The 26,053-nt window shown below is 37.3% G+C and overlaps 1 protein-coding gene and 1 pseudogene across 2 annotated transcripts in view; one reads left to right on the plus strand and one right to left on the minus strand.

The window, feature by feature from the left end:
- The window catches only part of ZFAND3 (zinc finger AN1-type containing 3), a 325,210-nt gene that overhangs the window by 90,855 nt on the left and 208,302 nt on the right, over positions 1-26,053 (plus strand). For both annotated transcript variants that reach the window (XM_072731513.1, XM_072731506.1), the window contains exon 2: positions 11,234-11,274. In XM_072731513.1, coding sequence (XP_072587614.1) covers positions 11,247-11,274 — 28 coding nt within the window. In that variant the 5' untranslated portion in view covers positions 11,234-11,246. The remainder of the gene's footprint in view (positions 1-11,233; positions 11,275-26,053) is intronic.
- Positions 198-3,722, minus strand: LOC112914153 (large ribosomal subunit protein eL43-like; annotated as a pseudogene).

Below are 26,053 nucleotides of genomic sequence, written 5' to 3' on the forward strand. Positions count from 1 at the left end.
ATGTGTCCTGAGTTTTTTAATATTTTCACCAGAGTCTTAAATGGTGGCACACAGAAGATGCTCATTACGTTTATGAATGACATCAAGTTTGTGTGGGATAGGTGATTCAATAGACAACTGGATTAAAATTTAAAATATCTGAGATTTAAAAAACGTTGCTGAATATATATAATAGGTATTCAGCAGGGTCAAGGCAAGTTAATTTTCTTTTTAAAAATCAAAAAAAATTTTTTATTAAATAAATTAACCCATTTATTATAGGCTGCCAATGCAAATGGTGGAGCTTCTACTGGTCTTTCAACTCCTTCAGTCTTCTGCTGGCAGACTTTACTGTGATGGCAGAAGTGGTGTTGTATGTAGGTCCAGGTACCACCGGCTATGGTCTTCATGCAGGAGCCACAGTGCCAGATTCCCGCTGCTCTCCTTTTCATCTTGGTTTTGCCACAGAAGGAGCAGGTGTACTTGGCGTGCTCGCTAATCTCAATCTTCTTCACCATCTTCCTGAGGGAGGCCCCATAACAGGTCCCATGTTTACCCACGATTCCGACCTTCTTGGTGCGTTTGGCCGTGTTGCCGCCAACCAGGTCTGAGCCCAGAGAGGCGGCAAGATAATTTTCTTAAGGAAAGTAAATAGCTGTGGAAATTCAGTGTAGGAGTAGGATTGGGTTGGTAAAGTGGTAATACAAAGAATTCCAAAGTGATAAGAAAACCAGTTAAATAAGAGTCAGTGATGCCTTTTAACATTTAAAACCATTGAAAACAAGTCCTATAATTGGAATGGTTCTTAAAGAAATCACAGGCCATCCCTTTATGATATTTAGTATTAGACCATCACAGTGTATGCATTCAACAAAGATCTCAGAAAAATGTTCCAGAGTGAGAAAACTAGAAAGTTAGGAAATAGTCTCCATCAGAAGGTTTTAGTAGGTAGTTAACCTAGAAATGATGGAGAGTTTAGTAGTTATCTCATTAGATCATATATGATTATATTACTGTGTGATCTTAGACTCTTAAAATGTCATAGGTCACTGGTCTAAGTAACCCACTTTATTTTAATGAAGGGTAAGAACACCCAAATGTGAGGTCACACATTCAAGCCAGGCCTTTTCCTCCCAGGCCACTGCTCTTACTAGTACCCATGTAGCAGCCTGTGTTTTTACACTGATGACAAGATTATAAAGGTGTTTACAACAGTAGGAAGGTTATAAAGTAAGACATTAGAAATTCAGGGATACTTGAGGCAGTCTTGAGGCAGAAAAGAAGTACTGTTGAGTTTTCTTCTAACTCTGTGTTTTTGTGCTGGGGTTGATTACAATTACATGGGGAGTTTTCTTTTGTGGACTTTACTCAATTTTGTATTTTATTTTATTTTTAAAGATTTTGAGAGAGAGCGCAAGCGCATCTAAGCAGGGGCCAGAGACAGGGAGAAGCAGGCTTCTTGCTGTGCAGGGAGATGTTGCCCTATCCCAGGACCCCAGGATCATGACCTGAGCCAAAGGCAGATGTTTAACCAACTGAGCCACCCAGGTGCCCCTCAGTTTTGTATTTTATTTTATTTTTACTTACTTATTTTCTTTAAAGATTTTATTTATTTATTCATGAGAGACACGGAGACAGAGAGGCAGAGACACAGGCAGAGGGAGAAGCAGGCTTCATGGCAGGAGTCTGATGTGGGAGTCGCTCCCAGGACTCCAGGATCACGTCTTGGGCCAAAGGCAGGTGCTAAACCGCTGAGCCACGTAGGGATCCCCCAATTTTGTATTTTAAAGTGAGTGATTAAAAGAGCCAGGAAATGGAAATTTTGAACTTATTTCCTTTTCAATGAGCTTTGGACTGGGAATAAGGAGAGCGGTTTCTCTTCTGCTATCACCTTTCAGGCCTTATCACACAAGGTAGATGTGATCCTGACCTTTTCACCTACCTTGAGACTATCCTATTAGACTGATAAAGCACATAAAGTGTTTAGAATTTGAACAAATGAAAGGTGCTATTGAAGTATAAAACATGTTCATTTCTTAAGGTCAGTGACATTACCTGCACATTTAAATTTTTCTTATGTTTATATTGCGAGATACTGCTTTTTTCTCCTCCATCTTTAGTAGATATCAGGTTGGTACTTGGATCTTACCTAAATGATATGCACTGAAATGTTGCATCTTGAAGTGTCTTTTTTACTTGGATGTTTTCCAGATGCTAGAAGTACCTTGTGCTTTTCTTTTCTTTCTTGGCCTTACATTTAGCCTTGCTAGTCTGTTTAACCTTGTAGTTTGAATCCTTATAATTCTGTCATCTCCGAAGTTTATGTCTCATTTTCTGACAAAGAAAGATCTAATGCTTTAGGTTTACTTTTCATCTTTATTAAAAATTATCTTGCATTTGATCTGAGTTTCCATAAATATGGATAAGTGAATGCCTCTCCTTATAAGCCTAAATTATCTTTGTGATAAGCGTAGATAAATGTATGCCTCATCAGGATGAAGTAGAAGTATTTGCCACTTGGGTAGGACAGGTACATATATAATTCTTTAGTAGTTTTTATGTAATGATAGTTGTAAAGATGAAGAAAAATGCAAAGCTCAGTATTTTGCCTTAGAAGAAGTGGTTCTTGAGTTTAATTATTAACCCACTGCAGAAGTTTCATAGCCATTTAATTATGTTGACCAGTGTTCAGGAAAAAAACACCCTGACCTCCATAAATGTAATGTCCTTTCCCCCTCCTCATTTGGGTGCAGGAGCATGGCTAGCAAGGAGAAAAATAAGGTCAGGGAATATCTCAGGATATCTCTCTTCGTTTTTTTGTTCTTAGTTTAGTTCTTAGATTTTTGCTCCTATGCCAAACGGTTGGGGAAATACAAACTCACTGTTCATAGCAACATGAAGAATACCTTTGTAATGGACCAGTAGTAGTATCTAATGTGTAGAATTTAAAAAATTTATTTTTTGTACCAATACTTTATTGAGCTATAATTTATATATAGTAAAATGAACAATCTTAAATATATGATGTAATAAATTTTGATAAATGTATGCTGTGTATATACGTTAATCGTGATGATTTTCATCACTCCAGAAAGTGCCTTCCATTTCTGTAGAATTCTAAAAAACTATTTTTACAAAGTGGATGGGAATAGTTTAAGTGAGAAATGTAATAATCAACGTGTATGAAATTTCTTTAGGTAGCTGGATAGCAGTGAACTTAGTCTTTTTTAAAAAGATTTTTTCTCTACTACAAAAGTGAATTCTGCTGAGCATTAGTTTTATTCTAACATAGAGTTTGAATTTTGTAAAATTCATACATTTGCAAATGAAGAGACCCAGATATGAGGCAGTCCTCAGTTTTCTCAATAAGAAAAACAAGTGTTTTGGTCAGCCTTGAATATGGAAAATTTTAGAGTATAGGTGAAATAATTAAATATCTAATTAAGTTGTTTATACACGTATATTTTGAAACTATCTTTTTGAGATAATTGCAGTTTTATATGCAGTTTTTTAAAAAATAAGATTTTTATTCTTTATTCATTTTTCATTCATTTTATTCTTTATTCATTCGTATATCTTCACATGTATGTTTAAGGTCACAGGTTATATAAAATTATATATGTTTGTATACATTCTTAATATACATTTTGAAATACTAGTTTTTTCACACTCCCTTAACACAATTTACTCAAGCTTTCTACATCTTCATAGGTATCAGTGCCTTTAATGTTTACTAAAACCATGTTTAAAGTTATTGACCTCAGTTTTTCAGTTATTCACTTCCTTATACGTTATTTGAGGTAGAACACTTTAAAAATCGGTAAATGTTGCTCTCATTGGAAGTTTTATTTGAATCCACAAGAATCCATTCATAACACTAGGAGAATTGCCATCATTTTATTTTATTTTTATTTATTTATTTTTTAAATTGCTATCATTTTAATGTTATTTGTGATCTTCCTAACATTCCAAGGCTTTTATTGCATTGCTTTCTAAGTGATCTTCAAAAGTCTTTTTCAGTGTCAGCTACCTCTTGTAATTATGAGATCACACTTAATACTTAAGTACTAAATCTGTATTTAAAACTGTAGTTTTGCTCCTTTTAAAACTTGTTTGTTGTAATAACCTTGACAAAGCATCCAACGTCAGTGTTGTCTCGATGTCCTTACAGACTTAAGTGTTTCTGCCTGGTGATGAGAACTTCACTGTCACTCCCCTTTCACAGACTGGATAGATGCCCCTGGGAGTTTAATTCCATTGATATGGTCTTCCTCTTTTGAAATCCCACATGCCCTTTCCCTGGGCATGACTGCATGCCTGGGTTTTTCACTTTTAGGTTTCTTGGGAGCTTTTTCTTTCTCCTCTGTTGGTATTTAGTATAAAATTATTCATGCCAGCCTCGAAATTCCTTTTCTTTCTTCTTCCTCTCCTCTCCTCTCCCCTCGTCTCCCCTTGTCTCCCCTCATCTCCCCTCCCCTCGTCTCTCCTCTCTCATCTCTCTTTTTGTTTTGGACAGATAATTTTAGGGAAGAAATCCGTTCCTTATGTTTGGGCATATATACTAAGACAGCTGTAGCCACTGTATACCATTGTGTGTTAGAATTGGTAGTGACATTAGTTTCTCCTGTGTGGAAAAATTATTTGGTATTTTTATTTAGTTCCTTGTATTTTTTCCTCCTTTCCTGTGCTGGCTTTTACATGTTTTTATTTTGTCTTCCTTTTTACTAGATATTTAGATAGTGCTGGATTAAGCTCTTAGTAATGTGTGCAGGGCCACAGATGATAAGGTGACTTGTTTTTTATTTATATATTGTTTAGTGCAGGGACTTCAAACACAAAACTATAGGGTGTGTTGTGTCCTTGCTGTCCTTGAATTTGGGTGTAAAATGTTAAGACACTATCCCATTACAGTACCCCAACTGGAATCTAAGTTGTTAAATTGATATTATGTATTCAAGTAGTACAACCTATATTGCTACATTCTAGAAACTCATTCCCCTTATTAACAGTTCCATCTTTTCCTTTTTAATATTCCCTTAAAAAGAAAACTTTGCAGACATTGTCTGAATGATTTAGAGTGATATGTAACAGTTCAAACAGGCTGGATGCACTGTTGAAAACCTCCTTCATCATTGCCAGCTATGATGTCATCTGTTTAAACTGGACTTTTTCTTGTTTGCCTGGGGTGAGCAAAGAGTGATGGTTTAGTAGAACTGTTTCTTGGTTTCTAGCAGTTGTAGGAAGTTAGTTAGACTTTCTGGCTGTAAGTGTATGGGGTGGCACATAGATTGTTACTAGTCTTTAAACATCTAATCTTACTTCTAGGCAACTGGAATGGTTTTTAGAGTGGAGGAAGCATTGTTATTTAATTTTACCTTCTCTTTCTTCCTGTCCTTCTCCCTCCCTTGCCTTCCAACTTCTTCTTGCCTTTCTTCTCTTTCCCTCTCCTCCTCTCCTTCTTTTAGGTTATTAAAGAAGGAACTAGGAAATGTGACTAGTTGGTTCTAACAGATTAGTTCTCTTCATTAAGAAGGAAACCCCATTGGGGCACCTGGCTGGTTTAGTTGGTGGAGTGTGTGATTCTTGATTTCGGGATTGTGAGTTTGAGCCCCATGTTGGGTACAGGGATTACTTTAAAAAAAAAAAAGAAAAGAAAAGAAACTCCTTTGTAGCCTAAATTCTTTTAGGACTATATTTCCCTTTTGACTCTTAAATTTTTTCTGTGCCTTAGTTTATTCCTCATTGTTGGACTAAAAATATTTTTTAAAAAAAGATTTTATATTTATTCATGAGAGACACAGAGACAGAGAGGCAGAGACACAGGCAGAAGGAGATTCAGGCTCCATGCAGGGAGCCTGACATGGGACTCGATCCTGGGTCTCCAGGATCATGCCCTGGGCTGAAGGCGGCACTAAACCGCTGAGCCACCCGGGCTGCCCCCAAAAAGGTATTGTTAAGGAACACTGACATGGTAACATGTTTTCTTATTTCCACATTTATATTAAAATACTTTGTGGGTGGAACCTAGCATGTTTGTGTTTTCCTGGGTGGTAAGAGATAGTAGTGTTGTATGGATGGCAAGAAAACATTATAAATAAAATGTTTCTAGAGTTTTCAGAAATTAGGAATATTATTTTAATTTCCCAAGATAAATTACTTGGAAATCAATTTATTCTTCATTAAAAAGTTAATATCTTTCAAAATTGGGAAACTTTAATTTCAAAAGAAAACACATGATTAAAGTAAGATAGCCATTTCTCCCATCAAGCAAAATCTTGAAAGTAATAATAGTTAATGTTGGTGAGAGTTTATTGAAAAAAGTACTTTCAGATCCTTTTGATGACAGCATAAATTGTTAGAGATTATCTGGTAAGTAATTTGGCAGTACTTACCAAAATCATATTTTTTTTATCTAGTAATTCTCCTAAGAATCAGTTTTAATGAAAGTTATCCAAAGATTTATGTCTTCAAATGCTCATTATGGGAATATTTATAATAGGAAAAATCTGGGGCAAAGAATAAACATCCAACAGTAAACAAGTAACTAAATAAATTACAGTATTAGTATGTACTAGACTCTTAGAGAGCAACAAACATGTTTTTGAAGAATACTTACTGACATGGGAAATAGTAAATATAAAATAAATGAAATTTGCATTTTTAATATGAAATATTTATGCAAAGAAAATATGCTTATATGTCATAAAGCATAATAAAATACACACTTGTGAACATATCACACAACTTTACCAACACTGTTAAGTATAATAAATTCTTAATTATCTATATCTAGCCATAGGATAAGAAGGAATTATGTCAAAATGTTAACAATTCTCATTTTGGGGGGTTGGATTAACAGTAATCTTTGATTTTCACTTAAATGCTTATGTTCTTTTTCTAAATTTGTACAAGAGCCATGTGTTTTCAAAACTAGAAAATACCGTTAAACATTATTTATTGGAAAGAGAGAAAAATTGACGCTGGTTTCTTCCCAACTCCATTTCATTGGAAAGAAACTTCTGAAAGTGTCTGCCACCTGTTATCTCCTCAGTGACAAATCATGGCTGGGTACACAGGGTGGCATTATCTACCAGTTGTGGGTAATACAGTATGATAGAGCTCCTGAGAAATGATAGGCTGGCAGTTACAGGAGTTGTGGATGCCCTTTCTTCCCGATGGTGTTTGAATGACCTTTACAAAATACATTTTTAAAATCTACTTAGGTTTTCACATTTCATGTTTCAGGAGAAGGGGATTCATTTCTTTATTTAACAAATATTGGGTGCCTGTTGTGTACCGAACACGAGTGACCTAAAGGGTCATTTGCTAAAAGAAAACAAGAAAAGGGACTGATTTAAATTGGGGGGAGGGCAGATGAAGGCTTTGGAGGAGGGGGTTTGAATCCAGGATGTGAGTGACAAGAAAGAGCTATTTTTACTGTGATTTAAGGGTGGAGGAAACAGCATGGGCAAGAGCTCTACAGCACATTCTAAGAAAAGAAAAAAGGCCATTGTGGTTGGAATGTGGTAAATGAGGGGAGCAAAATGGTAAGAAGTGAAGAGAAGTGGAGGGAGGTAGGCAGAGTGAGACCATGAGGGCACTTCATAATTTTGGAAAGATGTTTGAATTTTGTTTTAAATGCAATAGGAGGGATCCCTGGGTGGCGCAGCGGTTTGGCGCCTGCCTTTGGCCCAGGGCGCGATCCTGGAGATCCGGGATCGAATCCCACGTCGGGCTCCCGGTGCATGGAGCCTCCTTCTCCCTCTGCCTGTGTCTCTGCCTCTCTCTCTCACTGTGTTCCTATCATAAATAAATAAAAATTAAAAAAAAAATAAATGCAATAGGAAATTTAGGTAGCATTAAGCAAGAAATAGCACAATTTAATTTAATTTATTTTATATTAAAAAATGTTTTTGAGAGAGGAATAAAGAGAACAAGTGAGCATAAGCAGGGGCAAGGGCAGAGGAAGAGAGGCAGAAGAAGGCAGGAGTAAAGAGTTTCAAGAGAGATGCATCTGGATGAATGCTGTTCAGTAGGGGAGGGAGTGAGAGGAGATCAGAGACCTAATTCTGTGTATTTGTTTTGTGAGGCTGCTGTAACAAACTACCACAAATTGGATTAAACCAACAGAGATATATTCTCTTAAATTCTGGAGGCTGAAAGTCCCTAATCTGTCAGGGCTGCTTTATTCTCTGTGGGGCTCCAGGGGAGAATCAGTTCCCAGCCTCTTCCACCTTCTACTAGCTGTCCCAGCATTCCTGGGTTTGTGACCATATTCCCACAGCCCTTTCCTCCATCTTGATACCACCTTTTCTTTTGTGCATCTCTCCAAACTCCCTTTGCCCTTTCTCAGAAACACTTATATCATTTAGGGCCAACTTCGATAATACAGGGTAAATTCACAATCTTTAATTTGTCTGCAAAGACCTTTTTTCTAGATAAGATAAATTCCAGGGATTAGGATTTGATCTCTTTGGGTGGCCATTATTTATCCTACTAATCCTCGGTTTTAGAAACCTGGTAGCCCTTGGAGATGTCAGAAAGAGCAGTTTCTTTGGAGCAATGGGACCTAAGAGAATCCTCTTTATCTTTCATGTTTGTTGTCAGAGAACTCTATTATCTGTTTCAAGACTGCAAGTTGATCACATTGCCTTTCTATGAGCAATCAGTAGTTGTATGCATGTTGTTAGCTTCAAGTTTTACATGTTGAACATGAGAAAGGAGAAAAGATCTCAAAACCCTCTGCCAGTTCTTTCAAGTTCTGTGTTACAGAACTATATGATCCAAGTTGGCATTACCAGTGGCCATTATTTCTATAGCCAAAGCCCAGCATATTTTAGATTTCATACATCTCTGTTTTGATTAATAATATCAGTAGCTGTATTATTTCTTTCATAACCTGACTGATGAGCATGTTGCTGGAAAAGTCCTCTTCAGAAAGTGGAATGGATGTCATTTAGTAAGATCTAAGTATAGTGGGTATTAAATTCTCTGACGAGAGAGAAGGGGATGCAGAGAAAAAGGCTGTTTTGCCTTTTTTTTTTTTTTTTTTTTTTTAACCAGCTTTGTGAAACACAGATGGTAAAACTGCACGCTTGGTGCTGAGCTGCCCTCATTGGCTCTCTGCACACTTTCCATGATTCTTGCTGGACAATGGGCAGCAGTGCAAGTGGTAAGCAAGTTATACCTCTTGCTCTCCATGTTACCACATGGACAAAAGATAGCAACCAATGTGGGAGACACTTGCTTACCTGGGGGGATTTCTAATAACAAAGAAATTCCTTCATCCTCAGTTCTCTTTCATTTGGAACTAAAATACCTGGCAACCTAAGGGTGCTTCCCTGTGTGTTCATGTGTATGTATATTTGGAAGGGAGGGCAGGGATTGGACTTCCTCCTGATGAAAAGATTTGCTTTCTAGGGAGCTTACCTGACAATCATTAAATCTCTACTTATGGGACCATTTTTCTAAATTACCAGAGTACTGACTTGGGGCTTATGTGTACCCTTCCGCTTCTGTATTGGGGGCAGAGGCCCTAGTTTGGCATGGTGAAAAGAACACAGGCTTTGGGGTTAGGCAGATTAGGTTCATCCATTTACTTGTTCTGTAATCTTTGGAAAGTTATATAACCTGGAAGCCTCTCTCTCCTCTTTTGGTAAAGTGAGGTTGAAGGCATCCTGGTATGCTTACCACATAGTAGGCATGTAATAAATGTTAGATTCCACAATTAATGACATCTTTTTGTCTCTTTATTCATTTTTATTCATTTATTGTTACTCAAAATTTCCTTACTGCTTTTGATGTCTTTATATTAAGCCGAGTCCTAAAGAAAGACCCACCTGTTAACATAGCTTCTCTTTTGGGAAAGGGAAGTAGTGGACCCCTGCCCTCTACCCCAGTTTTGTCACTGTATGACAATTACTTGCCCTGAGGTCTTGGGTTCCAGTACTTTGGAAAACAACCACAGCTATCAGGGAATACTTCCTGAGGGAGACTTTAATTGTAGAATTTACTAAGGAGGGCAGAAGAAAGTTGGCTTATTTTGTATAGGAACACCTCTGGGCAAAGACTAAAATATTGGGAGGGGAGTTGCTGATGAATGAGGCTGTAAATAGGTCAGCTTATCCAACATAGAGTATTCTAGGTTTGGGGAAGAAATCTTTATGAATGAGTCCACTTGGGAGAGAATCAGGAAGGGAAACAGCAATGAGAAGTACTTAATAGACAAGTTAATTGATTGCCCACCACGATGTGGCCTGGGCTGCTTTGTAGTGCCCTGTGCTGTGTTATGCTGTGAACAAGGCCTGGTCTTTGGCAGTAGCTCAAACCCAAGGTCATATATTTCCTCTGTAGTTCCCTAGCTCTGTGACCTTGGGCAAGCTGCTTGCCTGTCAAATGGAGATGAGACTGTCCTTGATTTCCGAAGATCACTCAATTTAATAACACCTAAGAGGAGGTGGTAGGAACATTTCCTCATTAATTTATTCATCATTTGTAACCAATTGTGATGTTTCCTGGTTGTAGAAATTTTAATGTGATTTTTCTAAAAGTGTATTTTTAAAGCAAAGCAATATGGTAATACCCATCTCACGGATAGGGGGAAAGTTATAAAATAATGTATGTTAAGTGTGCCTGTCAAAGTTAGTATTCAGTGAATTGTAGCTATTATTAACAGATGAAAGGACATGAAAAATAATTTGATTGGGAACATCTGAAGAAAGAATTTTAAACAACAGGGTCATAATGTGACGATCTGAAATAGGACTAGAATTAAGGGAAAGAAGAGAGAAAAATTCAAATAATGCTGTGGAGATAAGTTTGAGTGTGTATCTGAGTAGAAAGTTTTATTCCTTTACAGACAAAATTTTTGTTGTCTACAGTGATAATAGTACTTATGGTATATTTCCAGTGTGAACAGAATACGGTAATCATGTGGGACAAATGATTCCTGTGTCATCTTCTAGACATGTTAGAGTAATTCTGAACTTTTCTGCTACATAATTTCTGAATTTTGCAAATTCCAAAAAATAAAGCATTGGTTAACACACTGATAACAAAGCGTGTGTTTTTGTTGTTTTATTTGTTTTCATTTCCTTGTGGGAGAGGGTGGCTGGTTAGGGACTTAGCATTAGTTTATTAGTTCAGTTGCATGGCCAGGAGATTCTTGCTTACATTTCAAACATCTTTATGTTTTCATTAGAGTAATACTGAATTTTTAGCTCTTCTTTCTTTTTTTTCTTTTTTTTTGCCCCAGGTCCAGCAAGACTATGAACCTCTGTTCCAAATGCTTTGCTGGTAAGTGCAGAAAAAGGGTTCTTAAATTTTTCTCCTTTTGATTTTAAGACTATCCACATAGTTTGGCCTTCCTTTGTATTTATGCATGGGGTTTTGCTTTCTTTGCTTGTATGTGAAAGTAATTTCTCCTTACCAAGGTGCTTCGTATATTTGCCTAGGACTATTGAAACAGCCTTCCCTGAGTGAAATGAAATAGTCTGTGTACTTGAACCCAACAAACTTTGCATAGTGTACAGTTGTCAGCATAGAGTGGAACTGTAAAAACTTGTGTTGTAGTAGGGTAATACATGTTCATCTCTGATCTGGACTTGAAATATTAATGGTAAATATTCCTTTTACCAATGAGAATATAAGAGAAAGGATATTTTCATGTTGGAGTCAGGAAGAGAACCATGTTGAATTAGCCCTAGAATCCAGTCCCTTCTTAAAATCATCTTGGGTAAATCACTTAATCTCTTTGGACCTTTAGAGTCATTATCTGTAACATGAAGGGCTTGGGCTTGATGTCTGCTAACAGCCCAAAGGCTGATTGATTGACTCCTTAAATTATGACTCCTACATGAATTTAACCTTCATTTAAAAAAATAATTTTATATCTAATGATCTTCTATAAAATAACTAAGTCTGTACTGAGCTATGTTTAACCTTTTCTATTTGTCAAAGATAAAGCTGGACACTAAAGTGCTAAGAACAGATTTTAATCAGTAATATATAACAATATGAAGAGTTCACTTTGAACTGAACACAACTTTGATTTGTGCAAAGGTAAATGGGCGTTTTAAGTGGAGAATGAGGGAGTAAGGAGGGTTGCTAGCTTGGCTCATAGAGTCAGGGAAGTAAAAAAAAAATTTAAAGGTTTGTCAGTGTAAATAATGACTAGGTAGGTTGATTGTGTCTTTAAGCTGACTATCCTGGAAGTTTGGATTTAGTTCTCCTATTGAGACTGAGAAACTGAGGCCTTATCCTTCCTGATGGTTGCATCATCATGCATGCATTGCATGGCTTTCATGTCCTTGAGACAGGGACTCCTGAGATTTAGGAGATAAATATGCATTTCATAGGGACAGAGGAAGGATTTATAATTGCAAACCCTTTTTACTAAATGGTCTAAGATGGGGTGGTCAGAGGCCTGTAGACAGGTGTCTTACCTAGAAAACCTTAAATTCTTTTGACAGCCTTGAGCTTTCTCAGGCAGGCACTTTAAGAGGGGCTAGGGTCATCCTAGGGTTTTGGGGCCTTGAGTTGTTAGAAACTGTTAGTGTTTGTTTAAATATTTTAATGTTTGGGAAGTGGGTGGATGAAACCAATTGGGGTTAGAGTCTGTAGTTTTTATAGGCCAAGACTGAGTCCTACTCGAGAAGTCTCGAAGAGCCTGGTTAGAGATTGATCAAGGAGAGAATCTTTGTCCGTTTTCACTTTCTATTCATTATGTTATTTGGGCAAGAAAGTAATCATACTTAGGCTTTAGTTCTTTATATTTATGCCTAAACTAGGGGATAGGTGGGAGGGATTTTGGGGGGGTTGAGGAGGCTGGCAGTTTGTTAAAAGTTTGGAATTTCTCAAATACTTTAGATCTTTAAAAGGAAAAAAATATTGGTAAGTTTTATCCAACTTTTAACAATATCTCTGCCATTAAATGAATGTATTCTTTTTTGCTCTACATGTCTCAATTACAGATATGAAGAAATGCTTCCTTACTGGTGAGATTTTAAATTTTACAGAAAAGATGAAAGTAGCAATGAGACAAAACATGTATTAGATTGATGACTGTCTCCATATAGAGATAGCTTCCCCTTGTAATTCAGTAAAGTGTGGCTTTGGGAGAAGGTCAGGCACCTTTGAGAAAAGGGGCTCACATCAAATAGTCAAAGAACTGTATTTGTCCCTAACTAAATACAAAATTTAAAAAATTACCAGTGAAGATAGTTCAGCTATGGTCTTTGCATTTCTTTGTACTTGCAGTTGGATTTTTTTATATTTATAATTAATTATTGTCTCTCTGGTGATCTGTGTCCATTTACTCTTTACACAGCTTTGTCATTTTTGCTTTTTGCTTTTATTTATTTTTTATTTTTTATTTTTTAAATTTTTATTTATTTATGATAGGCACACAGTGAGAGAGAGAGAGAGAGACAGAGACACAGGCAGAGGGAGAAGCAGGCTCCATGCACTGGGAGCCCGATGTGGGATTCGATCCTAGGCCTCCAGGATCGCGCCCTGGGCCAAAGGCAGGCGCTAAACCACTGCTCCACCCAGGGATCCCGCTTTTTGCTTTTAAAAATATTAAGTATTTTCACGTGTGTAAAGAAAATACTCTTTTTTTCCTCTTTATTTTCATCCCCATATTTTTAATTTCCTCAACATCATTTGAAAGGAATGACTAGTAACATCCTGCTTGTGGAGGTGGCATTTGGAATTCTTTTTGAAATACAGAAGAAAAGTCATTGAACTTTACAGACATATTTGTGGATTTCATTCCTGTATGAAAATAGAGTATAGAAATACATTATTGCAGCAGAGGCATGAGATGTGTACAACAACACACAAAGATTATTTTAGCCAAAGCTGCTGTGATTTTAAGTACTCTTTTAAAGAATATACCATAAAGTATACAATATGCTTTTAAAAGATGGAATAATCACTTTAAAAACAACTGTTGTGTCCCATTAGGTTAGTTATTTTTCAAGATTGCTTTTCAGAATATATGTGGTAGAAAAATGAGTTGTAACTTGTTTATGTAAAATTGAAGTGAATATAAATATGTTTAAAACCTTGTTGCTTGTTGAGATAGTGGAGTATTAGGTGAGCAACTGTGGTTGCTAATTTATAGTTAATTTGATGACTGCCTCTGATGAAATATTCTGCCAAATGGTGAGCGGATGTCCCAATAACTACTATCACTTCAGATTATTATCCCTTTTCTTTATAAAACATTCCTGGGCAGTTTGAGATTAGAGAAAGGGAATCAGAAGGGAAAGGAAATGAGTATATGGGAAGTGAAAGTTGCTAAAAAACCTTGAATTATTAATTTTGCCGGTAAATGATACACAAAATAATAATGTTTCTCCATATTGTTAGAACAAGAAATGTCTGTATCAGCCATTTGCATGAACGTAGAAGAGTATCCAGCCTGGCTGGATTTGCTATTCTTAACAGCTTGCTGCTTAACCAAAATTCCTCTCTTTGAAATGGGAGGATATTGTTTTTATTTTTTGGCATTTTGAATCTGGTTTGGCCTGGCTGAAATCATTTTAGGCCATTTGGAGGTCCCCCACCACCCAGTTGTGCAGTATGCTACTTTTAACCTTAAAGCGCCTTTGACCTGAAGACCCTTATCATCCAAGATTTTCTTATGCGATAATCAGAAGGATATTTAAAGGAAGTATTCTGGGGAGGCACCAAAAAATGACTGACTCTAGTGTTAGGATTTGAGGTACAGTGGATTAAAGATGCTCTTCTGGATTCTTGTTATCTGAGGTTACTATGTAGTCTTAAAAAAAAAACAAAACAGGAAAAGTTAATTGTACTATAGTATATATTTCTCCATTACCATAAGTGTTTGCTATTTTCTACTTGTCAATCCCTCTTTTACATGTTTAGTATTTTCTTTCCTTGAATCATAATTCTCTGACTAAGGCTATCTGTAGAAACACTTTCAGTTTGGATAAGGAATATTCCCACCTTTGAGTTGATATATTATCCTTCCCATTTGAGAGTGTTAATTATTTTTATATTACCTCTAAAGAAAGGATATAATTTAACAGATTTGTAATTCATTTGAAATTATGGAAAGAATGTCTAAACAATTGAAAAGGATGGTATTTAAGCATTCTTGAATGTAAATTATCAATTCATCTTGCCACAAACCTTTCTAATTTTTTTTTTAACCTTTCTAATTTTTAAAGCTACATGAGCATCTTTTTTGGTCCACTTAGCTTTTCTACCCTTTTGATAATACCCTAAATAATATTCTTTCGTATTATCCTTTTCTTTTATTAAACATTTTTATATTTGTATGACTTTACTAAAAGAATCAGTAAATATCTATAATAGAAAGCCACAAAATTTCATGACATGGTATTTATAATTATGGTGAACAAACACTTTTAGCATTTTTTAAAAAAAGATGTATTTATTTATTTTAGAGAAAGAGCAAGCATGAGCTGGGGGGGAGGGGCAGAGGGAGATGGAAACTCCTCAGTCTCCCCACTGAGCTCCACCTGACATGGGGCTTGATCTCACCACCCATGAGATCATCACCTGAGCTGAAATGAAGAGGCAGGCGCTCAACTGACTGAGCCACCCAAGTGCCTCTTGATTGAGTTTTAAAAAATTGAGTAGGATAGAAAATAATCAGTGCAGTGCAAACGTTAAGGGCAAGTATTGTTTTTGTGAAACCTTTGTGTTACATATATAAATGAAAGTAATATATAATAGGTTGTGATGTAAGTATATATTACCAGGGTTATGGTTTAAAAACCACTTGTGGTTTGAAAACCACTGAATTGCAGAAATTTACTGGAAAGTCATTGAGTTATTCAGGAACCAATTTTCTTTGGAAAATAGGACATATTTCTTTTCTGTCTTTAGACAAAGGACTAACCAGTTGATTTTTTGCAACCTTTGTTTATCTGGAACTCTTGAATAGTTTGAATGTATGATTTTATGTGTCAAAGTATGAACTAATCTGATTATCTGCTGCTATGTTAAAAATACATATGAAAAGTCAAGCATAGCCTCTAAAGGGTAGTTGTCTTGCTTCTTAGGTAGAAATGATATTGGCTATGGTATTATTTTCTGTTTAATTGCAAACTCAATTTAGATACTAACTAGTCTTCGATATTTTGGGACATTTAGCATCTCATTGACAAAGACCTCTTGTATTACCATATCAGCAGTGCTTTTCACAGAATGGTTTTGCTAAATAAAAGTATGATTGAGAGAAACATCAAATGGAATGATCATAAGTGGAAAGGCAGAAATTTTTAAAGAACTGACTGAAGTAACTCCTTTAGCAGTGTGGCATTATATCTGCTGCCCTTAGACATACTTGCTGTAGGGGATAGAGGACTGTGGTGACTAGGAAGTTTCTATCATGTATACACCATTTTATACTTTATGAGGGAGTCTGAAGATATGTCTGAAGGGCCAGAAGGTTCTCTGAGTAACACTGATGATAGCTACTTATCAGAAGACAAACTTAACATGTGCTCAGTGTAAAAAGAACTAGTTGGTCCTGTATGTATTTAATGTTTAATACTTTTCAGTAATTTCCTTTAAAAACTGACACTAAAATGTTTATTATTTATAGACTGACAAAAGCACTTTATTGAGAAATCAAAGTAAGCAATTTATTTAAATTGTAGATGTGAATTGATTATACTGTTTCACTTAAGATGGCATAAATATGGAGAGATGATTATTTGCAGCACAAGAAATTTTTTTATTTGGTTAACATTAACATTACAGATTAGTTCTCTTGAAAGGGAATACTTTTAATAAAAAGCAGAAACAGACTTACAAATACAAAGAATAAACTGGTGGTTGCCAGAGTGGAGAGAGTAGGGGCAAAGGGGAGTGGGAGATACAGGCTTCCAGGTATGAGATGAATACAGGCTTCCAGGTATGAGATGAATAAATTATGAGGACGATGGGTACTGCATAGGGAATGTAGTCAATGATACTGTAATAGTGCTGTATGTTTGACAGATGGTAGCTACACTAGGGGTGACCACAGCGTAACATACAGATTTGTCCAATCACTGTGTTGTATTGTACACCTGAAACCAATATAACATTATGTGTCAGCTACACTTCTGTAAAAAAAAAAAAAAAAAAAAAAGAAAAGGAATACTTCAATGCATTTTTATGTTGTTTTATAGAAAGGGACAAGAATAGAAGAACTAAAGTATAAGAGATCTCTTGTCAGTTAAAGATGAATTAAAACTACAGACAAACGTTTCTTAAATTATGAGCTAATTATTTAAATATGGTGCAGTTATTTAATTTTCTGAAAATTAGTTTCAGTGTCACTTTTCAAATATATGTATTTCTTAGCGGGAAGATAGTTAAGCAAGTTTATCTTTGTTTTCATGGTTACGTGTGTCCTGTGTCTCATTATTGGTAAAGAATATTACAATAAATAAAATGATACATGTTCTATAAGAAGCACATTCTAATAGACTCTAGAGCTAGGTGTGTACTTAGTTTTGTAGGAATCTGTTTTCGGGTACCTATTCAAAAGAGTAATCTTAGGGGTGCCTGGGTAGCTCACTTGATTAAGCGTCTGCCTTTGGCTCAGGTCATGATCCAGGAGTGCCAGGGTGGAGCCCCACATCAGGCTCACTGCTCAGCAGGGAGTCTCCTTCTCCCTCTTTCTCTGCCCCTCCCCCTGCTCTTTCTCCTTTCTTTCTTTCTTTTTTTTTTTTTTTAATTTTTATTTATGATAGTCACACAGAGAGAGAGAGAGGCAGAGACACAGGCAGAGGGAGAAGCAGGCTCCATGCACCGGGAGCCCGATGTGGGATTCGATCCCGGGTCTCCAGGATCGCGCCCTGGGCCAAAGGCAGGCGCCAAACCGCTGCACCACCCAGGGATCCCTCTTTCTCCTTTCTCCCTCTCTCCCAAATAAATAAAATCTTTAAAAACAAAAAATAATCTTAGATGCTAGTTTCTGATACTTTGGAGAAAATATTGTTATAATTAATGTATTTCTGTTACTAGCTTTTGTCAGCCGGGAGAAAACGATTCTGTACAGTATTTTCATGTTCACTTTTATTATTTCTTGATATTATCATACTGTTTTCAATTCAAAATGGACCTTGGGGAGGCTGTTAAGTGTTTGAAAAGGCCAATATTCAAACAGGATTTTGTTTTTCTCATTGCTGCATACTTTGTGTCCATTGGAAAATTATCAAGCTTGTTCATTGCTGTCATATTTTCTGCCTAAATCAAAAATTATTGAATGATAGAGTTCCTTAATTTACGCTCTTAACATGCCATTAGTTTGGGATTTTTGTTTTCCCTTTCAAAAATAACAGGACATTAATTAAATGCTGATTGATAAGACTACAAAGCAGTATGTGTGGTATCCTGTTTTTAATTAGACACCACACATAATTTATTTTTATTTTTATTGAAGTATAGTTGATACAATGTTATGTTAGTTTCAGGTGTACAGTGAAGTGATTTACAAGTCTATAGGTTATGCTGCACTCACCACAAATAACTATCATCTCTCACATGCAGTATTATTACACCGTCACTGACTGTATTCCCAATGCAGTACCTTTTATCTCCATGACTTATTCCATACCCAAAAGCCTATATGTTCCACTTTCCTTCACTCATTTTGCTCATACTCCTACCTTTCCTCTGGCAACCACCAGTGTGTTCTCTGCATTTATGGCTCTGTTTCTGCTTTTTTGTTTGTTTATTTTGCTTTTTAGATTCCACATATAAATGAAATCATGCTGTTTTTGTGTTTCTCTGACCTTTTTTTTTTCTAAAGAAAATGTACAAAACTATATATGTATTCTTATATATATAACAACATGGCATATCTATGTACAAAATGGCTGGCACAGTTGAGGAAAACTGTACAAGGATGTTCCACATTTTCCCCTTCTCACATGGACTTAATTTATTTTTATTTTTTTTAAAGATTATTTATTTATTTATTCATCAGAGACACAGAGAGAGGCAGAGACATAGACAGAGGGAGAAGCAGGCTCCTCACAGGGAGCCTGATATGGGACTTAAATGCTGGACCCCGCAATCATGTTTTGAGCCAAAGGCATATGCTCAACCACTGAGCCACCCAGGTATCCCTCACATGGACTTTATTTTATTTATTTTTTTAAAATACATTCTTTTTTTAAAGATTCTATTTATTTATTCATGAGAGGCAGAGATAGAGAGGCAGAGACATAGGCTGAGGGAGAGGCAGGCTCCATGCAGGGAGCCTGATGTGGGACTCAATCCCAGAACTCCAGGATCACTCCCTGAGCCAAAGGCAGATGCCCAACCGCTGAGCGACTCAGGCGTCCCCCTCACGTGGACTTTAGATTAAGGAAGATAGCATGAGGAAATGGAGCAAGAAACATAATTCTATACAATTACAAGTGTCAGTGAAGGAGTCTGGGGACCAAGGGAATTCAAGGGTCCTGCTCTCTCCATTCCTTCCTCACCAACTTTCTCCTATCCAATCTAAGTGATAACCTGAAAAGTGAATGTCCAGTCAGGAAAGAAATATTCCTACCTGCCATCACCCTGTATGCATATCAGTAAGTTAATGGTTCTCATTGGGCCAGATGTTTTGTGTATTAGAATTTGTGAGGTGAGGGGCATCTGGCTGGCTCAGTGGTTGAGCATCTGCCTTCAGCTCAGGTTGTGATCCCATCTGGAGTTCTGGGATCAAATCCCAAGCAGGCTCCCTCCTTGAACAGTTAGTTGTCACTCTGGCCCTCTCTGTCCTAACTAGCAGTACGATTCAGGCCAAGCTAGTGACTGAAGGTACTGACCACCTGCACCTCTTTCCTCCACCTACTCACAAATTCACATTGCTGTTTCTCCCCATCCCATAGGAGTCAAAGTTACTGAGCTCTAGGAAGGCAGAGATTTCCCAATGCTCCTTATCCCCCCCCCCCCCCCCCAAGCTGCCTTTAAGGTGAATCATCCCCTAAGAAACTGCTGCTTTAGCCCTGCCATAGTACCAAGAACTGGAGGCTGGCTCAGTTTGTTCCTTTTCTTCTGGTCTCCTTAACAATACATCTGGCATTTGATTACATCTGAAATGGGGGGGGGGGGGGCGTACCACATGTGTGTGCCTGAGCATGTGTCTCAGGCCCGAAGCTTTTTAGCTGCGAAGGCCAGGAAAGTGGGCGGGGGCAAGATGCTTCCATAGAAGCTAGCTTCTTAGAACGTTTTTCTTGACCCTTAAGACCATGTTACTTACGAGGCCCTCTTGCCTGAATTTATAGCCCCCAAATCTCAACTTCCTCCTCCCCTATGTGGCCTTAAAATGGCTCTTGTCTGTAGGCTCACTGATAGGTCTACCTCACTTAGTTTTACAATGAATACCAGAGAGTTTTTTTCAGCTAGCAGTTATATAATTTTTTTTTTAATTTTTATTTATTTATGATAGTCACAGAGAGAGAGAGAGAGGCAGAGACACAGGCAGAGGGAGAAGCAGGCTCCATGCACCGGGAGCCTGACGTGGGATTCGATCCCGGGTCTCCAGGATCGCGCCCTGGGCCAAAGGCAGGCGCCAAACCGCTGCGCCACCCAGGGATCCCTATAATTTTTAAATTAGAATCAGTCTTACTTATATTCAGCTCTTTTACAGATGAAGAACTAGAAATCCATCCATAGAGGTTAAATGACTTGGCCAAGGTTACATATCAGTTCCGCTGAGACAGAGTGCAACTAGAACCCAGATATCTTGATTCCAAACCCAGTGTTCTGCTATCCCATGATACTTGTAGAAGCAACATGCTGGAAGAGAGAGAGGAGGTGCCCATTTTGTGTAAATGATGTTCTCCAATCTTTATTTAAGAGCCAGAGCAAACTATCAGAGACACTGAGTGTAGGAGGTTAAGTGGGCATTGTAATTTTAGGCAAGCAAATCAGTTTTTCTTGTTGAGGATTATCTAAGCTTGCCATAATGGAAACATGAAGCAATAGCAGCTTAAGGGAAAAAACACAGAGAAGCACAGAAAACAGATCTCATTCAATCTATCTAACCTTTCCCAAGTATGTCAATTTAGCCTTTGGATGTAAACCAACCATATAAGTCCCAAGACTTAGCCTAACCAGTTTGGGATATTTTCTTTCAAAAGGAGAAGTACCATCTCCCCAATTTCTCATACAAAAGATAAAAGCATTTGCAGCCTTATCCAATTCTAGTCTTATTTCTGGCCCCTACCTGGGCTTACAGTGAGGGTGTAGAAATCTCAATTTAACCAAAGAAATGAACTCAGAACCTCTTTTCAACCCACATCACCTTCTTAGCAGCCCTCAGAAGAATTAGAGTCATTTCTGGCTAGTAAGGTGAGAAGAGCTAACTAGATGTTCATTCTGTCTCTACCCTTGATACATAAAAGTCCAGTGGGTGAGCAAGGGGAGACCACTGCCCCACAACTTGCTGGGGGCAGATCCTGAGGGATGGGGATGTGATCACCAGTCACCAGATTCTTGTCTGGTCCTGCACTTGGGAGCTGCTTATTCTTTGGGCATGTTGTAGTGCTTTGCTTCAGAGTATTTTTGCCCTTTCTGGAGTCTGTTCATGAGGAAGTCAGAGCCTCCAGGCTTTTGTCTTAGGCTTGGATATTTGGCCTTTAGTTTTGTCTCATTGGCAATCTCAGGGAGAATGCCTTCTTTTCCCATGTACCCTGCTTCCTCACACTGGTCTCCTGCAGGATTCTCCTCTTCTTGTTTCTGGGACATGTTAGGACCAGGACTGTGGAGTGTAAAAAGCTTGGGAAGTCAACTAGAGAAGAGAAGGAGGAAGGGAAACGGGGACAGTCTGTGCTGCTTCTTTGGCTCCTGTCACTAGGATTACTTAGTCAAAATGACAGCCCTTGCCTCAGACTTACTTCACTTAGCACAGTGTACTTTAGGTCCACCCATGTTGTCACAGGTGGCAAGATCTTGTTCTTTTTTTATGGCTGCTTAATCTTCCATTGTATATGTATCACAACTTCTTTATCCATTCATCTATGGCCAGACATCTAGGTTGTTTATTGTAAATGTTGCAATAAAGATAGGGGTGCATATATATTTTTGAGTAGTTTAGTTTTCTTGGGTAAATACCCGTAACTACACATAATATATATGTATATAATTGCATGGGATAAAGCTCAAAGAAAGTAGTTGAAAAATTTAATTTTGGTAGTCTTAGTGTAGGAGTTTTTGGGGGGATTTTTTTTTTTAAGATTTTATTTATTTATTCATGAGAGACACACACAGAGAGGCAGAGACACAGGCAGAGGGAGAAGCAGGCTCCATGCAGGGAACCCGACATGGGACTCGATTCCGGGTCTCCAGGGTCACTCCCTGGGCTGAAGATGGTGCTAAACCGCTGAGCCACCCGGGCTGCCCTATTTGGGGGGATTTTAACTATTTTTAATTTTGTTTATCTGTTGGCTTAGACTTTTATTAATGTAATTACAAAAATATTTTTAGATGTTTCAGAAGAAAAGTGTGTTCTACTTAGACACATTTCAGAAGTGCAGAAGTGGTTAATTTCTCTCTGAAATGTGCAAAATCGAATTGGCTATAGCTTGCAACATGGGGAATCTAAATGTTGTCATCCAAGTTCAGTGATAGAACAATGCAGGGTATAGGGTGGAATGGTAGATAAATGAAAATGTAAATGTTTCTTTTCAAGGCGACTTGTTTTTCATGGTAATTTCCAGAATAGGGTAACAAATTCCTATTTCATAGCAACTTAATTAAAACATTTCCTTATGAATTTGCAACTCTTAAGCTGTTTGGAGTTGCACTCTAATCTCCTGTCTGCTTCCCTTCTGTGTTAGAAGTCAGAGTGTAAATGGCCTGATATACCAGTCACTTCTGGAAGGGAAGAAGAGTTGTAGGTTACAGTTGAATTTTGAGGATCTGCGGTAAGAGGAACAGAGTGAATCTGAACATTTTAAGCACTTCTTGTTATGCATGATTTCTTCTAGAAATTGTGGGAACTCTGTACCCATCACTAAAACAGTATAAAACAAACTACCCTCTCCAGTGAGTCATTTTATAGCATGGTGAAGTTGGAGTAAGATGTTAGAATTTGTATGCTTGTCATACCTTGACTTTTCAAATCACCTTTTCTAGAAGAATGGCAGCTGCTGCACTTAAAATGAAGCATTTGAATAGGGTGTTTCTGTCCTTATAATTCTGTTGACTTGCTACTATCATACACTCTGATTTCTTGAAAAACTGATAGTTTAAGAAAGATTTCTCCAGTATAACACACACATTGATCATGCATTGGTTAATGAGAGATATAGTTCAGCTCATTGAATTCTCTCAGCTAGTATGTGTCCTTTGGTGGATATCTGGTGTGGGTATCTGAAATTCAGGATATTACAGAAAATAATATAATAAACATTCACAAGCCAAACCAGAGTTGGCAAATATTAACATGTTTTCCTTTTGCTTTATAACATATTTTCTTTTTTAAAGATTTATTTATTTTTAGAGAGTGTGAATGTGGGGGTAAGGGACATAGGGAAAGAGAGAGAATCTCAAGCAGACCCTGAGATCATGACTTGAGCCAAAATCAAGAGGTTGGACACTCAACCCATTGAGCCACCCTGGTGCCCCCTTTTATAATATATTTTAAAAGGGAACTACATCTCTTAGTTTTCTTCTATCCCAAACATCCTTTTTCTACCTCACAAAGAATCACTATTCTTATTTTTGTATTTATACTTTTTAATATGAATATATATAAACGATATTATTCTGTTTTAAAAATGTATGTGATATTGCATTAGTCATTCTACAACTTGTATTTTTTAAATAATTTTTTTGAAATCTTGATACATGTTGCTCTAGGTCATTTTAACTGTTTATAATTTAGTATAATCAGTATCCTGACTTACCTGGAATAGTCTCAGTTTACAGTATTTATGACAGTGAAACTATTAACTGTGACAGTGAAACTGAATTGCTTGCCTAAAACTACAATGCCTACTTAACCTCCCATACTCAGTGAGGAGGTTTCTGACTTTGTACTTGTCAGTGTCCCAAGTGGTTGGTAAATTATTGATCGCCTCTATTAATACCATGCCCCAATTGATCTAGTTCCCTGTTGACAGAGACATAAGTTTCTTTCACTCTTTTTTATACCACAGTTGCAACCTTAAGTTTTCTCTATTTTTTAAACTTTTTTGAATATGTTAAGACTATTTCTGTGTTAAAGACCCTATTTTCTGTGGTATAACTTCCTTGCTCTCAAATGAAAGCAAGACAAAGGGCATCAGGTCCTTAACTGATTAGCAAAGCTGAACTCTCTGACAGCCCTTTATGACCTCTTAGTCCATGGCAGTTTGCGGTCTCACTAATAAGCATTCTTAAACTGTGTGGTTAATTATTATGCAAGTTAAATGAAGCAGTGTGTTGAAGATGATGTTGTCATGGAAATTATGTCGAAAATAATTGTTGCATTTTTAATAGGAAACAAAATTCTCAATGCTGTAAGTAGTAGACAGGTAGCTTCTTTTAAGCCTTGAGTAGAAAAATTGTCACCATGTGTCAGTTTTTGGGAGAAATGGAAGAAATGTAATAGTTACAGGATTTTTAGAATAGTTTGGCTCTGTCTTTTGGCTTTATTTCTGTCCATGTGTTGGTCTAAAACTATGTTCTTCGTAAGATGCACAGGGTTATCCATTGCATAGACAGAAAATGTTAGAATTTCTACTTACATACTTTTATCATATATATATATATTGCTAATTTTTGTGATATACATAATCTTATTGGTGTTTTGTTACGACAGCCCTCATTTCCACAGACTGGGTGGATTAAAACAGAAATTTATTCTCTTTCAGTTCTAGAGGCCAGAAGTATGAAATCAAGGTGTCAGAAGTCAGACATGTTTCCCTTTGGAGGCTCTGAGGGGAAATCCATTCCATGGTTCTCCTTGCTTCTGGTGCCTGCCAGCAATTCTTGGCATTCCTCTGCTTGTACATACATTAGTCCATTACTCTAGGGTCTGCCCTCATCTTGACATGGCTTTTTTTTTTCCTGTGTGTGTCTGACTTTTGGATTTAGTGCCCCTACTTATGTAGGATGATTTTATTTTGAAATTCGTTTTATTTTTATTTTTTTAAAAAGATTTTATTTATTCATGAAAGACACACACACAGAGAGAGAGAGAGAGAGAGAGAGGCAGAGAAATAGGCAGAGGAGAAGCAGGCTCCATGCAGGGAGCCCGATGTGGGACTTGATCCCGGGATCCCAGGATCATGCCCTGGGCTGAAGGCAGACGTTAAACTGCTGAGCCACCCAGGGATCCCCTGAAATTCATCTAAAAAAATTTATTTATTTATTTGTTTGTTTATTTGTTTATTTGAGAGAGAGAGAGAGAGAAAGAGAGAGAGAGAAGAACACTAGCAGGGGGAGGGGCCCAAGGAGAAGCAGACTCCTAGCTGAGCAGGGAGCCTGACTTGGGGCTCCATCCCAGGACCCCAGGATCATGACCTGAGGTGAAGGCCGATGCTTAACTGAGCCACCCAGATGCCCCTATTTTGAAATTCTTAATTAATTTGCAAAGGTCTTTTTAACAAATAAGATTATATATATATAGGTTTTAGAGAGATATATAATATTTTTTGGTGAGGGATATGAGGAGGGTGCATACCATTCAGTCTACTGCAGGAAATATAACTATTTAAAAAAAATAGACATGTAAGAGATATGTGCTCAAATTTTATACTGATGGTATACCTCTACCAAAAGAAGCTTGGAGAATCCCCTAGTTCTGAGATCTGCTTGGGTTAGATGTGTTTGGCCCCTTTGTGTAATAAGGCAACAACCCTTGATGACCTACAAAGCTCTGTAAGAGTTAACTGCTCCTATTGCCTGTGTTTCATATTCTTAGTAGATTATGCAAACTACATGATCAGGTAGGTTTATGGGCTTCTTCCTTTTTGGCTTGGCAGGAATATCAATAACTATCAGATAGACACAGGAAAGCACCATGAGACTATTTTTGTGCTTCAGTGATCTTGACTCCACTATGCCACAGATACTTAGAGTAATTCTTAATCTC

Source organism: Vulpes vulpes, chromosome 1 (assembly GCF_048418805.1).
Source record: "Vulpes vulpes isolate BD-2025 chromosome 1, VulVul3, whole genome shotgun sequence".
NCBI classification, from domain to species: domain Eukaryota; kingdom Metazoa; phylum Chordata; class Mammalia; order Carnivora; family Canidae; genus Vulpes; species Vulpes vulpes.